Source organism: Nannobrachium achirus, assembly GCF_963921795.1.
Source record: "Nannobrachium achirus genome assembly, chromosome: 5".
Lineage (NCBI taxonomy): Eukaryota > Metazoa > Chordata > Actinopteri > Myctophiformes > Myctophidae > Nannobrachium > Nannobrachium achirus.
This window is the reverse complement of record NC_137814.1, coordinates 26,467,485-26,485,289: the sequence shown is the minus strand read 5'-3', so window position 1 is coordinate 26,485,289 and position 17,805 is coordinate 26,467,485. Positions and strand designations below refer to the sequence as shown.

Sequence of the window (17,805 nt, the reverse complement as noted above, 5' to 3'; positions counted from 1 at the left end):
GGGCCTTAATTATTTTATACTTTTGCTATTGAAAAATAGCAAATATGCAAGCTCACAGTGCCGCACTGCGAACGAGGCACCAGTGCTCCAACGATACAGCTGCGACCACTTAAAGGCATCAGCATCACGGCATGCCTTGTTGCGCTAAACTTACCTCTAAAGTTGAATCTCTTTCATATATCCTTCACCACCTCACGCAAATTGCAAAGTATAGGCTACTGTAGGTAAGTTAAACTTCCCACTAGAAAGCTGTGTGTGTGTTTGTTTGTTTGTCACTGTCGCTCTTGTCTTGAAAGCTCGCTCTCTCGGTGAAGTGTGTCTGTGTGTGTCTGTCTGCAGGGACGTGCAGAGTCATTTTAGAGAGGCAGGGCTGATATTTCTAGAAGGCCTTTTGGTGGACAATTCTCTTGAATGCAGCCTTCAGTTATGGTATGGAAAGGGCCCGGGGACATTTGCATTTTTTACCATAGTAAAAAAATGCATTCATGGACACTTTTTACAGACTGATCTGGCAGGGGCTCAAGCCCCCTTTGATGTCAAATTGTCAATGTGTGTACGTGCCTGCCTGCCAGTGTAGCACAGCTGAAAAAAGACGATTGATTGAAGAGAATAGAGATTCTGTGGGCTTCGCCACCTAGTGGCGGAAGAAATGACCTCTGGGAACTCAGATTGCTGTGGGCTAAATCAATGAATGCATTTCTGAGAATACCAGAAAAAAAGAATAATTTGACATTATGTTATAGTTGCGGATGAGGATGGATGCGGATATATAAATTGGATAATATATTTTTTTAGAGGGAAAAAAAAAAGCGTAATTTAAATACATTTTGTATTATTAATTGTACTCGTATCGGTACTCGGTATCGGCGAGTACTCAACATGAAGTACTTGTACTCGTACTCGGTCAGCAAAAAAGTGGTATCGGGACATCCCTACTGTAAAGTACTCCCCCCAGGATATGAGGGAGGGGTCTGAAAATTGGAACCCTGTCATTTTGTGATAGTTTGGTCCCTATAGAAGCCAAAACGGCAAAGAAATCAATTTTAGCAAAATACTCCTATGGGAATACATAGGTGAATAGGGCCAAAACTGAAGTGACCCCCCCTTGGAAATGAGGGAGGGGTCTGAAAATGTCTACCCCGTCATTTTCTGATAGTTTGGTCCCTATAGAAGCCAAAACAACAAAAGATAAAATATATTTTAGCAAAACAATCCTATGGGAGATTGGGAAAACATAGCCGAATAGGGCCAAAACTGAAGTAACCCGCCCCCAGGAAATGAGGGAGGGGTCTGAAAATTTGACCCCCATTATTTTCTGATAGTTTGGTCCCTATAGAAGCCAAAACAGCAAACAAATCATTTTTTTGCAGAAAACTCCTCTGGGAAATTGGGAAAACATAGCTGAATAGGGCCAAAACTGAAGTGACCCTCCTCCAGGAAATGAGGGAGGGGTCTGAAAATTTAACCCCATCATTTTCTGATAGTTTGGTCCCTATAGAAGCCAAAACAGCAAAAAAGGCCATTTGGGCAAAAAAATCCTATGGGAAATTGGGAAAACAAGGCCGAAAAGGGCCAAAACTGAAGTGACCCGCCCCCAGGAAATGAGGGAGGGGTCTGAAAATTTGACCCCCGTCATTTTCTGATAGTTTGGTCCCTATAGAAGCCAAAACAGCAAAAAAATCAATTTTGGCAAAAAATTCCTACAGGAATACATAGCATACCGCACTATAAGTGCGACCTACGGTCGCAATCAAAGAGTGGGCCCCTCAAGCTGCTTACTGCTTAACTATACAATGTAATAACTGTGTGTGTGTGTGTGTGTGTGTGTGTGTGTGTGTGTGTGTGTGTGTGTGTGTGTGTGTGTGTGTGTGTGTGTGTGTGTGTGTTCATTCATAGATGGTGAGCGAGAAGGTCGGGGGTGCTGAAGGAACCAAGCTTGATGAGGACTTTAAAGAGTTGGAGAAGGTATGTTCACATCTTGATGTATGTTTACGTGTTGGGTGATAGTGATAGATCCACAATGTATCTGTGTTGAATGCACACATAAAACACTAGTGCCTGACTGAGATGGGATTTTTGGCACCGATCTCACACCAGTATTTTGAATTCTGATATCTGCTGATATTTTAGATGGGTCCATGCTCAAGCTCCCTCAGCCTTATGTTCCCTCAGCCTTATGTTCCCTCAGCCCTATGTTCCCTCAGCCTTATGTTCCCTCAGCCCTATGTTCCCTCAGCCCTATGTTCCCTCACCTCTTCCCAAAATAGGACCCTATGTTCCCTCAGCCCTATGTTCCCTCATCCCAAAATAGGACCCTATGTTCCCTCAGCCCTATGTTCCCTCATCCCAAAAATCTCAGTCGCCCATGGCATTGTTTCCGACGTCTCATTGTTCTGACGCCCCATTCGTCCGATGCTGGTGAATGCTAACCTGCCGACGCTGTTGAATGCTAACTTGGTGAATACTAACCTGGTGAATGCTGACCTGCCAACGCTGGTGAATGCTAACCCGTGAATGCTGACCTGCTGACACTGGTGAATGCTAACCTTTTGAATGCTGGCAAATGCTAACCTTGTGAATGCTGACCTGCTGACACTGGTGAATGCTAACCTTTTGAATGCTGGCGAATGCTAACCTTGTGAATGCTGACCTGCTGACACTGGTGAATGCTAACCTGGTTAATTGCGACCGTAGGTCGCATTTACTTACACTCCCCGGCCTCCCTCCATCCGTCTGTCTGTCCCTCCGTCACGTCACTTGTCACACGTCACACTTTCCCCCTACTCATATCTCCGCCACCGTTGCCCTGAACCATGCCAAAATTTCCACACAAACTCCTTGCCTGCCAAACTACAACCTCCAAGGACCCCCGGAGCTCCAGGGACCCCCAGGTTCCTGGGGGACCCCCAGGTGTAAAAAATGACCAAATGTGCAAAAATGACCAAATGACCACCCCAACAGGGCTGCTCAAGGGGAATTCCCGGGGACCACCGACTCCTGGTGCTCCAGAACGGATGCAAAAGTGGTGGCCCCCCCAGTGGAGGACCCCCGCCACTGCAGCGCACATGAAATGCCGTAACTCGGGCTAGGAGCGACCGAGAGAGCCGGGGCCGGTACCTATTCGTCTGCCTCGGCAGCGCAGAGACCCCACCCCTCATTTCTCACATGACCCTCTTCTAGCGCCACCATGAGGCCGATTCTTGCAATACACATTTTTCGACAGCTTCTACAATTCTTGCCCTAAAATCACGCAAATCGGTACACAGTATGTCTACACTCATGTCATCAACATGGATCTGTCCCATATAGCGCCTCCATCAGGCCAATTTTTTTAAATACATTTTTGGACACTGCTCCTGACTGTCTCTTATCTCCCGACTAGGGAGTCTTACTGGTATAAGATAAAAAAAAAAAAAAACATGATTTGACTGGAGCAGGTCTTTAATATTATTACCAGAAAAACATAAAGAAATAGCCCTGAACATGCAGTCCTTGCAAATATAAATAAAATTGAGAAGCTCTGGTACTAGTTGGACTCCAAATGCCATAGTGTTGTAGAAAATAAGTGAAGTGACATACATATTCTGAAGAAAACCGAGAGACTTGGGTATTTAGTAATTGTGTCTTATGATCAAAATAAGAACATTTTAATGTAAAAAAAAAGAAAGAAAAATGCCACGGACATGTTGAATATTTATTTTCAAAATGAAATGTATTTTTTACCAGGGATATACAATATAAGTGGACAATATTTTTATTAGAAAAAAAGAAGAAAGAAATGACCCAACAAGTCTGTAAATCGGCTCTCATTGTCCTTGCAATAAAATAAAATAAAAAATGAGAACCATAGTGTTGTAGTAAATAAGTGACTTACATATTCTGAAGAAAACCCAGAGACTTGGCATCCAGTAATGGTATGTAAAAAAAGAGTATTAAAAAATATATAATAATAATGCCATGGACAAGGACAAGTCTTCGCCACAGGGGTCATCGCCCTGTTGGCTCATCGTGGACTTTTTTTCTAAATTATATTTTTGGGCAAAATGAGTGGACATTAATAATACCGGAAAATAAAAATAAAGAGATAGCCCTGAATGACAATAACATGTATGTAACTCTGAAAGAGTACAAATAGAACCAAATTGCAAATAAAACATTTGAGAGTGGACTCATAATGAGCCATAGTGTTGTAAATCAGTGTCATACTTATTCTAAAGAAAACCTGTAGACTTTAGAACCTTAGAACATTTAAATGGTCTTTTTTTAAATAAAATAAAAATGCCACAGACAAGGACGTGTCTTTGCCACAGGCGTCTTCACCATGTTGGCTAGTGGTGGATAGTTTTGTCAAAATTATACAGGCCTATATTTTTGCCAGGGATATACAAAATAAGTGGACAATCTTTTAACCAGAAAAAAAGAAGAAAGAAATATCCCTGAATGACCCAAACAGGTCTGTAAATCCTTACCTCTCATTGTTAGGCGGTTCTTGCAAATAAAATAAAAAATGAGAACCATAGTGTAAATAAGTGACTTACATATTCTGAAGAAGAAAGAAGAAAACCCGGAGACTTGGCATTCAGTAATGGTATATAAAAAAAGATTATGAAATAAATGCCACAGACAAGGCCAAGTCTTCACCACAGGGGTCATCGCCCTGTTGGTTCATGGTGGATTTTTTTTGTGGAACAATACCGGAAAAAAATAAAGAGATAGCCCTAAATGACAATAACATAGAACCAAATTGCAAATAAAACATTTGAGAGTGGACTCATAATGAGCCATAGTGTTGTTGTATCAGTGTCATACTTATTCTGAAACCTGGAGACTGGAAGTTCAGTAATTGGCTATTACTGATTACAATTATTGAATATTATCAAAATAATGGTGTGTAAAACAAAAATGTGCCACGGACAAGGCCAAGTCTCTGGCATGGACACTGAACACTGCTCTAACGGAATTCACGAATGCAGTTAGATACTGCTCTCCAGAAGGAATCAATGTCTCTGTCTCCATTATTATATTGATCCTTCAGTCTCAGAAGGCGACTCTCTAGCCGCCTCCACTTCCTTCGCCTTGGTGGAGCTGCCTCACCTCTCTCTGCCATCATCATCCTTTCTTCTGTCAGTGTCTGGCGATCTTTTAAATGCCGGATGAATAGCCACAGTGAAGGATGGCGTACAAGCACTGTGTCGTTCATGATGCGGTGGTAAGCTAAAAAAAAAAAAAATATATATATATATATATATATATATATATATATATATATATATATATATATATATATGGCTAAATTCAAATGTTAAGACGGAATTCATTTGCAAGTATGACCTGTAACCACACACCACATTTGTATGGTTGAATTGTATGTCATTAATTAATAATACATTACTTAAGCAATATTACACGAGAGGGTGTGCATTATCACAGTTATTTGGCCCGACAGCATTGCTGCAGTAACGAGCCAAAGGCGAGTTCCGTAGGCAGGGCAGTCACTGAACCTGAGAGCCTGTTTTCCATTGAGAGCCTGACTACCTGTTTTATAATAAGCATTAGTAAATACAGTTATAAACATTTCATCTATAAACTTGCATTAGAAGATACTTAAATCATCATGAAATCATCATTTATAAAAGCATTACTTGTGCATTACTAAACATTAGTAAACACAGTTAAGCATTTTACTACCGATTGATAACATAATTCTAATGTGCTAAATGGTTGTAGTCTAATACTTTGTAAATAGTTTCATAAGCCTTTGTGTGAAAGGTGGGCATCACTTCCTGTCCTCTTAACTGTTTCATATGATTGGTTGTTGTGCTGCTGTGGCACCTGAATCATCTCTGAATGGTGATTATTTGGTGCTTTGTCGAAGTGAAGCACACATTAACAACCCCCTTGTGGATAAATAAGTATTGTATCAATGTACAAAATAAAAACTACTGTAGCCTATAACCTTCTTTACTAATGCTTAGTAAAGTATGAATCATTTTACTAATGATGAATTAAGTATTTTAATGATGCTAATGCTTCACAGTGGATAGTTATTAACAATTAACAACACTCACATTCAACGTGATTGTTTGTTCTTTGGTCCATATTCCTCTCGAACACGTTCCACATCGCAGGTGGAAAGAAGCAGCCTGGTCTGAGGTAAGTGTCCCTCACATAAGTGAAGAACTCATCCAGCGCGGGGAAGCGGTTAGCCACCTGTCTTGTGTGCCTGCCATCACGAAGTTGGTGCAACTGCACGAGAGGTAAAGGCAGAAAACCCAGGGCCATGACCTTTCTAATTATCTCTGCCAGGTCCTGGTCCTGGCGATAGGGAACCGCCAATCCGAGTCGTTGGACCCTTCTCCAAAGCGACTGGTCAAAGTGAAAGTAGCAGCCGTTGACTGTGGCTTGAGGGAATTCGGTTTCCAGGGCCGTCTTCATTCCTTGTTCAAAGTCAATCACAATGACCTGGGGGCGCCAGTTGTGATGGCTAAGATGCCGTATGGCCCTTTTAATTGCTTGTAAGGCATTTCTATAATGGCCAATTGTGCGCCGTTCCATCAGGACATGGACAAGTGGGAGTACAAATCCATTGGAGCTTCCAAGGATAGTGAAGACCTGATAATAAGGCCTAGGGCAGCTCCTGAAGGTACCATCCATATAAATGGTTCGGCACTGTCGAAGCTTTAGGAGGTTCTCATCAGTTGCAAATACATTTATGCCCCATTGATCGTCCGAATGTAAAAGAAACCGTTCCTGGGCCCATGTTTGGGCCCATGGCCCCTCGATGACTACTTCGTCTGCAGTTTGTGGAATAGGTGGCATTTGCTCCAACCTAGCTCTCTGCATGGAGGTTCTGACAGCATCAAAGCGTGGAATGTCAGCTCTTTCACCTCGCTGGGCCTGCCGACGCGCTCTCACAAATGCTGCATCATAAACCCGTCGAACTGGCACGGTTGGGTCCTGTCTTAGTTCTCCCAAAAGGTCCTGGTGGAATTGTGCTCGGTTGACCATTGGCGCGTCCGGGGGATGTCCATGGTCATTGGAGTCTAGAATTTGAATATTTGGATTTGCACTATCCACGTCAAACAGGTTTGTGATCAATCTTGACCTACAATCTCTTCGCCAGCACCGCCACTGGATATTACCACCTCTCATTTGGTGCCGTTGGTACCTGAAGTCCTGATAAACCAAAATCCTTCCTCCACGTTCTCCAACAATAATCCTTGCTTGCATAGCAGCCATGTTGTGGTTTCTGAAAATAGGAAAAAAGCAGTAGCACTCTATAATAACTAATAAGCAATAGTTAAGAATTATTAGTAAATACTTAATTCATAATTTTTAATTCATTAAAGTTTAACAGTTTTTGTTTAATAGTGTCTAGTTAAAATGTTAATAACTTTGTTTACTAATTATCTGTAATGTATGGATACTGCTTCAATAATGATGAATTCATGATGAATTATTTAAATACAGTAGCATAAATGTTATAAAACCACAATAACACACACACACACACACACACACACACACACACACACACACACACACACACACACACACACAGTGGTGTAAAGTATCTAAGTACATTTACTAAGTACATCTACTCCACTACATTTCGAATCAAAAAATGTTGTACTTTCACTCCACTACAATTATTTGAAAACTTGAGTTACTAGTTTTTTTACAGATCTAAATTACAATATTATAAAACATACCACTTAAGCCTGATTTTATATGGTGGTCATTTGAAAATAGCCGATCTGCAAGCTCACAACGCATCTTGTAGATCTGCTATTTTCAAACATTTAGTACTTTTACTTTTGGTAATTTAAGTACTTATTGATGCCAATACTTTCATACTTTTACTCTCACACACACACACACACACACACACACACACACACACACACACACACACACACACACACACACACACACACACATATATATATATAACTGCACAATGCATGTAGTGTATAGAAAACATAGCTGTTATTTTTTTACTTTACTTTACCTGGTTGAGTGTAACTCTTGGTCAAAATGCAGAGAGACTTGATGTCCTCTTCAGTAACAATTCACTCTTGACTTCACTCTTCGATGTCAGCCAGCATATTACCTTCTAAATGTGACATGGCTTTATAAACCACACAGGCCCTGATTGGCTTGCATTAGTAACATTATCCTGATTGGTCAAAATTCATTGATTTGACCTGGTCAGCTAAGAAACATTAAATTATAGTTATAGTTTCTCTCATCACTTGAAATTAAAACAGCTGTGAAACTGATTGATGTTAATGCTACCTATATATCTACATGTAACAGCAGCTGGGAATAATTGCTGATCTTCAATTGATTCCTGGTCAGATTGACATCTTTTGAAATCATATCTTTAACACTTGCATGACTAACAGGCCATTTTGACCTGTTTTTTAGATTTAGAAATGGAATTAAAATGCTCAGGAAACACTCAAAACATTTTATTTCATATTTACAAAACGTCTCAAATGGTAGAAAAAAGAATTTGCTTGTATGAGTAAGGAAAAATCATGAAAGGGAAATTTCTCAGAGTTTCCTGAGCAAACCCAAATCACCTCAAAATCTCATGCGAGTGTTAAAGCAGTGGTTCTCAACGTGTGGTCTGGGGACCCCCAGGGGTCCTTTAGGAGGTTCCAGGGGGTACACAGGAAAACGAAGATCAATTTTACCACTATTTTGAAAAATAGCCGATCTACAAGCTCACAATGCGTTACCATTACAGCCCATTTTGAGCTTGTAGATTGGATATTTTTGAAACATTTTGATAAATCTTGATAAATCTTCCCAAGCAGAAAATATTTTCAGGTGGGGGTCTGCAGAATCGTGGCGTGGGGCATCTTCTAAGACACATTTATTTACTGAAATTACATCTCATCTACATTGAGTACATATATATATGTCTGTATGTCTCTGTAATGCTTTGTTTGATCATTTATTGTTGACACAATAACTGAACCCTTTTATGCCCATATGGAAATCCCTGATGTCATCAATATTAAGCCCATATCCGTGAATGCCAACATGTCAGTCTAACCTATAGACTAAACATGTCAGTCAGTCAAACCAGTGTGGCTGGTTCTACAGACAGGGTCCATATATGGTCATAAAATGGATTGTATGTGGCCGGTGTGGTCTCCAAATATGGGTATTCCCATATGAAGTCCTGTTAGGGGAACCACAGTAACAGAATCTCTTTATATGCCCATATATGGAGATCCCTGATGTCATCATTAACTCATCTGCTGCCATTTAACAATACCTTCGTACTCTAATTTTGCCAAACTGTCTCCATAGACTTCCATGTAATTCATAGTGCACGGATCATGCACACCCATGCCTAGATAATGCACCACGTGTGTCCACATTGCTCACAGCTTTCAAACAAAAAAATCCGAATGGAAATCCGTTCAGGCATTCATGAGATAGCAGCCATTATGTTTTCCTAAAATGTAAACAAAGATGGCTGCCATGTTTGAAAGATGGGGTTGCTATGGGGGTTAAACATGCAATTTCGCGATCGCTATCATGCCTACTAAATGTTTTTTTTTTTTTGTTTTTTTTTTTTTGTTTTTTTCCAAAAATTCTCGGGTTCCTCGGGCGTGGCAGGGTGGTACATCGCGAAATTCTCGGGTTCCTAGTTTTTGGCAGCAAATGAGTTAAGGCCATATCTGTGAATGCATGGGTAACAGGGATCTCCATATATGGGTAACTGGTCCGATATATATTAATAAAGGATAACATAAATTAAAAGTTCACATATGGGTGGACCCCCCAGATGATGCCCTATTAGGGGAACCACACCAACAGAATCCATATATGGCCAAGACTGGTGGCCAAGACAGATGGCGCGACCTTGCCCATCGGAACAATGAGATGTCAAACCAATGCCATGGCACCGTCTATTTTAGGCTGAGGGAACATAGGGCTGAGGGAACATAAGGTCTATTTCTGGGTTGAGGGAACATAGGGCTGAGGGAACATAGGGTCTATTTTGAAATTGAGGGAACATAGGGCTGGGGGAAACATAGGGTTGAGGGAACATAGGGTAAAAAAAATTGTTAGGGAGTGAGGGAACATAGGGCTGAGGGAACATAGGGCTGAGGGAACATAGGGCTGAGGGAACATAGGGTTGAGGGAGCTTGAGCATGACCCCATTTTGGGTCCGTATGTAGGTAGATAGATCGGTGGGACCCTAGTAAAGTAAAAGTATAAACCCCTCTCTCTCTCTCCTCCTTGCTCCATCAGAAAGCAGACGTCACCAGCAAGGCGGTGGTGGATCTCATCTCCAAGACCACAGAGTACCTGCAGCCCAACCCGGCCTCCAGGGCCAAGCTGTTCATGCTCAAAACCGTGTCCACCATGCAGGGCCAGGTGAAGAGCCCAGGCTATCCCCAGGCCGAGGGCCTCCTGGGGGAGAGCATGGCCAAGTACGGACGCGAGATGGGAGAGGACACCAACTTTGGTAAGACTTTAGTGTCGGGCTACGTAAGAGATTTCAATTAAAGTGTACTGCAATTGTTTTGGGTTTGTTCAACCACAATTTAAGGATCACATTGGGGAAGAGACCTTCATTTGTTTAATGCCTCCCAGTTACAACAAAACATGAATCTCTAGATTAGATATGAATGTACTTTAGGAAAGGGACAATGTTTGTTGGCGGTTTCCAGACCATTTGTAGTCTTGAGTAGTATTGACCAATCACGATTTAAAGGGTTTTGGTGCTGTAAGGCTGTAGCATCCAGGTTAATCTTTCAAGACAGATTCTGCTAACAGCCTCAACACTAAACATGTAACAACAATAAGCATGATGTAGTGTTGTTGTTAGTAGGAATTAACACGGAAGCATCTGGGAGGAAGTGGACTCTTTTTAACAAACAGGTTCCCAGATCCAGGTAAACGCTCGGTGTGGAGAGCAGAATAGACAGAATGCATTTCCTGAAATACAATCCCAACTCGAAACCTGCTGGAAACCCATCACTATCACTTAACAATTGTCTGTCTTCACCCTTTTTACACCCCTTTTCACCTCACGATGCCAATGCATTTCTCCCCACACACGAGGGGCAGGAACTCATTGCTGTCAGTGGCAGCAATGGCAGCAATGAGTCAATTTCTGCTCTCCCTCTCTCTCGGCATGGAATCTGATTTGACCACAAAGAATTGGGTGAGGTGGCCTGGCGGGAAGCTAGCCATCTCATACGTTGTTCTTAGCGACTACTAATCTTCACCAGCTGTGTGTGGACGTGTTCTAACCAGCCAAGTACTGCACACGTTTAAAGACAGGGTGAAATCAAAAACATGTTTTTCACACTTTTAGAGCATATCTGTAATGATAATATGGCCATACCTAACACTAGATGCCAAAAAAATAGAAAATAAACAATTTTTGTGTATATTTATATCAAAGGTCCCTAAATAGGCCATTCTTAATTACTTCCTGTGAACAGAAATTCAAAAAGTGATGACATAGACAGGTCCGCTTGCATATAAATGAACCTTTGATTACATTCACCTGTTTGTTTCCCATTGCTGGCTCCCATTACTCCCAGTACTCAGATTTTAGATCCCATCGCCTGAAGGGCTGGTCCCCTCGGATTGGTTCAGAAACACACAGGCTTCCTTTTCAAACTGAAACTTCAAAATAAAATACCCAAAATAGTCATTTCATTGGGTCTTTAAGCCCTCAACAATATCTGGTGGTCCGGGGAATCCCTTTTTTAGGGGGTTCTACAAGCCTGTGATGTGTTTTTGAGGTAGTACTGTACTATAGATCCTCTATTTTCAAAATATTTGGAGTAAATATTTTGAATAATTCTGAACGTTCATAGCACAAATATTCTCTTTATCGGGGCCCCTGACACAAAATCCAGCCAGTGGACTGACATAGCAGTTCGACACAGATTTGACTATTTGACCTGCATTTGTCAGGTGGCTGGTATTTAATTACTCTGGCTGGCTGTCAGAAGCCCTGGAGGCAGAGTGGGAGAAAGAGACGGAAGTAATAAGCCCTGTTCATGGGCCATGATGATGACAGGATGAAAAGATACTAAAGATACCAGATAGAGAACTGGTTCCCAAACACTGGGTCGGGACCCTTTTGTGAAATATATACTTATTTTCTATCACTTGCCCGAAAAAGATTCTCAGCGAAACTCCCCTGAGTAAATAAAGGTTAAAAAAAATGCCCACAGCCAGACTATGTAGAGGGATGCAGTATGCCAGACATTCTAGGGTGCCTTTGGTGCGTCTCAGGTCCTTATTCTGCTGTGTCCTGGCTCCTCTCTCCTCTTGTCCTACGGTAGCTCCTCTCTCACTTCAACCGGAAGTAGAAGTCGGTCCGCCGTCTCTTATTCCTGCAAGAGCTAGGGATTAGGAGGCAACACTAGGAGCAGCGAGGAAACATAAATGTGTCCTATACCAGGAAGGCCTTACCCATGCAGATCATTAACATCACATGACGCTATGTTTTGCCAGGCGGAGCCCTCGCCGACATGGGGGAGGCGATGAAGCGGCTAGCGGAGGTCAAGGACTCGCTGGACATCGACGTCAAGCAGAACTTCATCGACCCGCTGCAGGCCGTGGCCGACAAGGACATTAAAGACATCCAGGTAGAACCAAACAGACCATATTCTTGTCACGGTGTTGGCATCATCAGCAGCACAGAGAGATCCATAATGACATGGACGATGATAAACCGATGACACGCTCCTTTCTCCTCCACCCTCAGCACCACCTGAAGAAGCTGGAGGGCCGGCGTCTGGACTACGACTATAAGAAGAAGCGCCACGGGAAGATCTCAGAGGAGGAGTTGAGGCAGGCTCTGGAGAAGTTCCATGAGTCCAAGGACCTGGCGGAGAGCTCCATGATCAACCTGCTGGAGACCGACGTAAATAAATACATCAATCATTCACATGTCAATGAATTGACTAAATCAAATTGGGCTGATTGGCCATTGAACCCTATTTTCTACTTCAAATAATAGACCATACTTAAAATGGCTAATCTACAAGCTCACAACGCTGCGGTTCTGTAGATTGGCTATTGTTTACTTCATTTTAAAACAATGTCCCCCAACATCGATTATTTGTTCTAAAAATGATTATTATATTTTATTTGTATTTTTATAATCGATTAAATTGATTAGTTGAGTTAACTGTAGCACCCATTAATAGGGCCAGAGTGGTTCCTTAACATTGTTACCGCTGGTTCAAACCCGGAGTCCAAACCCTGCTCGGCTGTTCAATCAGGGAGTGGTTCAGGTTTTATACATTGAGACTCGTGGGAATAATCTGTTCCATGGAACATGAACTGTCTAACTTCTTACGAGAGAAAAGGCTTTTTATGTTTCCATATAATAACATAATTCACGACATGAACCCTAGCATCCTAAGTGTCAAAGTGTCCTTGAGCAAGACACTGAACCCCTAACTGCTCCTGATGAGCAGGTTGGTGCCTTGCATGGTTTCCTCATCATCATCATCATCATCATCATCATCATTTATATAACTCACGACCATGATCACATGGTATGGAGCACAGATTATAGGCAGCATACAATGCAATACATAAAACAATATTTGTGTAGACGTAGCAACAAATCCTCTGTCGTGTGTGTGTGTGTGTGTGTGTGTGTGTGTGTGTGTGTGTGTGTGTGTGTGTGTGTGTGTGTGTGTGTGTGTGTGTGTGTGTGTGTGTGTGTGTGTGTGTGTGTGTGTGTGTGTGTGTGTGTGTGTGTGTGTGAAGTACATTGTAATTGTAAAGCTTTGGAGAAAAGCCCTATATAAATGGAGTCAATTTACCATTGAGTTCCACTGTCCCTGAAAAATTCTCAAATACTCTCATAAAAGTTTTGTGTAGTCAGAAGAACTAGGCTGTTCTTTGTTAGATTAGTTATCTAATTCAGAAGGTCACCATTTAGTGTGATATTATATATTTTTCATTCAGGCTGCAGCCAGCATTATAGATTAGAAAACTTTTTTTGTTGTTGTTCCTTATTCAGCAGCTAAGTTGCTCATCATTCATACCGTCCCTATCCATGCCAGTTTTATAATGTCCTGGCGGACAACGACAACAAGGATATTTTCAATAGTTTGTTGACAAATGCAGTGAATTCAGCTTGTTTAACCTTGGGGCTATGGTACAATCACAATACATATCCTTGATCTCCACGAGTCCACGCCCATTCAATTCAATTGTATAGAGTTGCTCATCCAGAGCGCACACTCCCTTTTTACCTCTTCTTCAGGGTTGGGAAGGTTTGAACCCATTAGTCGAATATGTTGGGCAGTGGTGCTGCTGAGATTAAAGGGATGGTTCACCCCCTAAATGACTTATTTCCTATAAATTACACACCCCATGGAGACTTGAATTCATGGATATCTTTTTGTTTTTGCTTTATCACATTCCTAAGCCTATAATGTGACGATATTAATAAAGACCCTCAAGTATTCGGTAGGAGACACAAAGGGTCTCCTTTGTGTCTCCTACCGGTTAAAATGAGTAGACTAAACCTGTAGACTAAAACATTTCAGATGACTAAAATATGACAAACTAAATGGAATTTTATTCAAAAGCATATGACCACATCAACATTTGCTGTCCCAAAAAGACTTGTCTTTCCCAGCCAGTCGGTTACATAAGGTGTTTTAGGGCCTCATGTCCTGGGTGACGAAGCATGTTTTCCACTGTGACTCGCTGTACGCTAAACCTGCTCGACTGCTCTCTTGTTTGGCCCAACTTGTTTACACTTACCTTGTTCACGCCAACAAGCCTTAATGACAAGACTTTCAGGACTGGAAGTGGTTATAGGTGACAATATGTGAGAGAATGAGTTGTTTTTTTTAATCTTGTTTAAAAAGAACTGCCTAACGATGATGTCACTGGTAGGCGGGTTTCGGAACTGCCTGCAGCCCTCCTATGAGACCCAGACCGAGTAGAAAAGAACTGTGCTATTTTGTCATGAACATTAGTGAGGGCCAATTATATGAAGATAGGTTGAAAAGTGGTGAAGTCGTCCTTTAAGGAACATTGGTCTAAAATGACCAGATGATGGCAAGGAGTAGATTTTTAAAGACATGGATCTCATTCCAGGAAGTTAGGCTGCTGACAGAGAAAGCTGACTTGTTGCCCAGCTCTGTCTGAGCACGAGGAACCTTTAGCATTAAAATAAAACACCCCTGGAGGGGGTCTAATGGGTTCTGTTGTTGTTCTGTCTATTTGATTTATGTTGAGTGTCATTGTTTAAATAATAGTTTTCTCTTTGTCTGCCAAGGTTTTTATAATTAACCTAAATATTCTAACCTAGCAAATCTACTTTAAAGATTAAATTAACGTGTGTGTGTGTGTGTGTGTGTGTGTGTGTGTGTGTGTGTGTGTGTGTGTGTGTGTGTGTGTGTGTGTGTGTGTGTGTGTGTGTGTGTGTGTGTGTGTGTGTGTGTGTGTGTGTGTGTGTGTGTGTGTGTGTGTGTGTGTGTGTTGTAAGCAGGTAGAGCAGGTGACTCAGCTGGCCTCTCTGGTGGACTCTCAGCTCCAGTATCACAAGCAGGCCGTGCAGATTCTGGAGGAGTTGACGGACAAGCTCCGAGAAAGGTCAGCAGTGCTCTGGAAACCTCTCTCCTGGCTCCCAAGCTGTGGACCAACTGGTGGCGGGGTTGTTGTTCTGCATCACAGTGCAGGATAGATGTATAGGCGTGTATACTGCTGTTCTCTATTGACGGTGCTTCTTATTGTTGTTAACACTTTTAACGCCATATACGCTAAAATGCACCGCTTGGCCGTCATATACCTCAAAAGGCGTAACGTAAAGGTTGTTGCACACTGCTGCGTTTTTTCGGCCAAATATAGGAGCGAATTTCGGAGCATGTAAATAAGGAAATCACGTTAAGTCAATCACGTTTGCACACTGCTGCCCGTTTCGTGTTTATTTTCGGACCACTGGGTCCCTTGCTCTCTCTATCTCCCTCTCTCTCCTTGCCTGAAAAACACATTTCGCACCGAAAAAACGCAGCATTGTGCAACCGACTTAACCCGGAGAAAACAGAATGAGGAAATGATGAAGCAATGCAATAATCTGCAGGAAAATGGCTTCATCTCCTATGCGTTCTTCTTTAAAACTATCCCTTCTCTATGGACCACAGATGGCCGCGGTTATAATTTTTCTTTACCGGGTGAAAGAAAAGACAAATCGCTGTTTGTAGCCGGAAGTAATCCGATTACATTCGGACGGTGGTGCATTCAGGGAGCCTCGAAAATAAGGTCAAATCAATGAAAAACTCTGGCTGATGTGAAATGACTGAATTAATTAATGCCTGGTGGAAAATGTGTTAACTGCGAGGCTGCCTCTGGGTGACAGGAGTTCTCGCCGTGGGATCAATAACGGTATCTTCTCTAAAAATCTGAAAAGTGATAGTGTATCTGCAGATACCCTCCGCCGTAATCTGAAGCCTCATCTCCTCAGACCCCACCTCAGCCCTTAGCACTTGACCTAAAAGCCTTGACGACCATAGCATGTTATTTAGACGGATGCCAGGTTAATTTGTTTACCTGGCATCTTTTCTATAGTTTCAATGTACAGATTATTATCTTTTGATATTATGTTGTTCAGAGTAGACTGATGCTAGGTTCTTGGTTTACCTGTGATCCTAGATTACTGAGGCACAACACTGTCTCCATGTATTCTATGTATGGGTTTACCGTGCTTACTTTTAAGCCGTGCTTACTTTTAAGTCGCTGTGTGTGTGTACGCAGGGTGAGCGAGGCCCAGTCTCGCCCCAGACACCAGTACACCCCTAAGCCCAGACCCCAATCCCAGCGCAGCATCGACTCCGGAGAGGCAGACCACTCCAACGGAGGATACGCACCCTCCCAGACGCACCCTCCAGCTTACTCTGCAGGTAAACTCCCTCCCCAAAACACACAACACACAGCTCCCTGTCTATTCTGCACATCAGTGGTTCTCAAAGTGTGGTCCTTGAGGGCTTCCAGGGGGGTCCCCAGCTAAAGTATTGACAGTTATTTTGGGTCTGTAACTCCCAAGAGTGTACAACATGGAACCAAATGGACCCTTACAGGTCTGTAACTCTGAGAGTGTACAAATGGAGACAGATAGACCTTTAAGGTTCAAATGGACCTACATTATTGATAGTTATGAACCAAACAGACCCTTACAGGCCTTTAACTCTGAGAGTTAATAGGGGTTCCTTCGACTAATTCATCCCGAACTGGGGCTCCTTGAAGTAAAAAAACAAGAAGTTTGAGAGTCACTTTTGTACATGCATGCATGTCTGACAGCAGCTGGTTCATCTTTTTATCCCCTCCGGTAATCATCCGTGTCTTTCCACCGACGGCGTGAACATCATCATCATCATCATCATCCAGGCCCCGCCTTCCAGAGAGCGTCGTCGGTGAAGAGCAGACCGCGTGAGTGTGACAAACGGGCCGGCGTGGCATCTAACACGCAACCCAAGTGACTCGGCTAATTGGACTCGCATCGTCCTGTATTTGTGTGTGTGTGTGTTTGGGAGAAGGACTCTCAAACACAATACATGCATGTCTGTGCATTTGTATTGTCTATGTATTTATTTGTTATTGTTTTTTACATTGTAGCAGTGCACTAACCCCTAGGCCTGTCACCATCAAGACACTTTTGTGCTCTACAAATAATTACGATTATCTCAAATAATTAACAATCAATCAGGCTATTATGTAATAATTGTGACAGGCCTACTAACCCCTCTGGTCTGCCCACTAAACCTGTAGGGCAACCAGGAAGAG

The 17,805-nt window shown here is 42.3% G+C and overlaps 2 protein-coding genes across 3 annotated transcripts in view; both read left to right on the top strand.

The window, feature by feature from the left end:
* LOC308285878 (histone H1-like) overlaps positions 1–17,805 on the top strand; it is a gene marked incomplete at both ends in the record, with an annotated part of 500,380 nt that overhangs the window by 273,440 nt on the left and 209,135 nt on the right. The window lies entirely within an intron of this gene.
* LOC308285872 (endophilin-A2-like) overlaps positions 1–17,805 on the top strand; it is a 36,843-nt gene that overhangs the window by 15,817 nt on the left and 3,221 nt on the right. The window contains exons 2-7 of the mRNA XM_080726760.1: positions 1,897–1,965; positions 10,279–10,495; positions 12,508–12,641; positions 12,761–12,919; positions 15,518–15,621; positions 16,780–16,925. Of these exons, the coding sequence (XP_080582886.1) occupies positions 1,897–1,965; positions 10,279–10,495; positions 12,508–12,641; positions 12,761–12,919; positions 15,518–15,621; positions 16,780–16,925 (829 nt within the window). The remainder of the gene's footprint in view (positions 1–1,896; positions 1,966–10,278; positions 10,496–12,507; positions 12,642–12,760; positions 12,920–15,517; positions 15,622–16,779; positions 16,926–17,805) is intronic.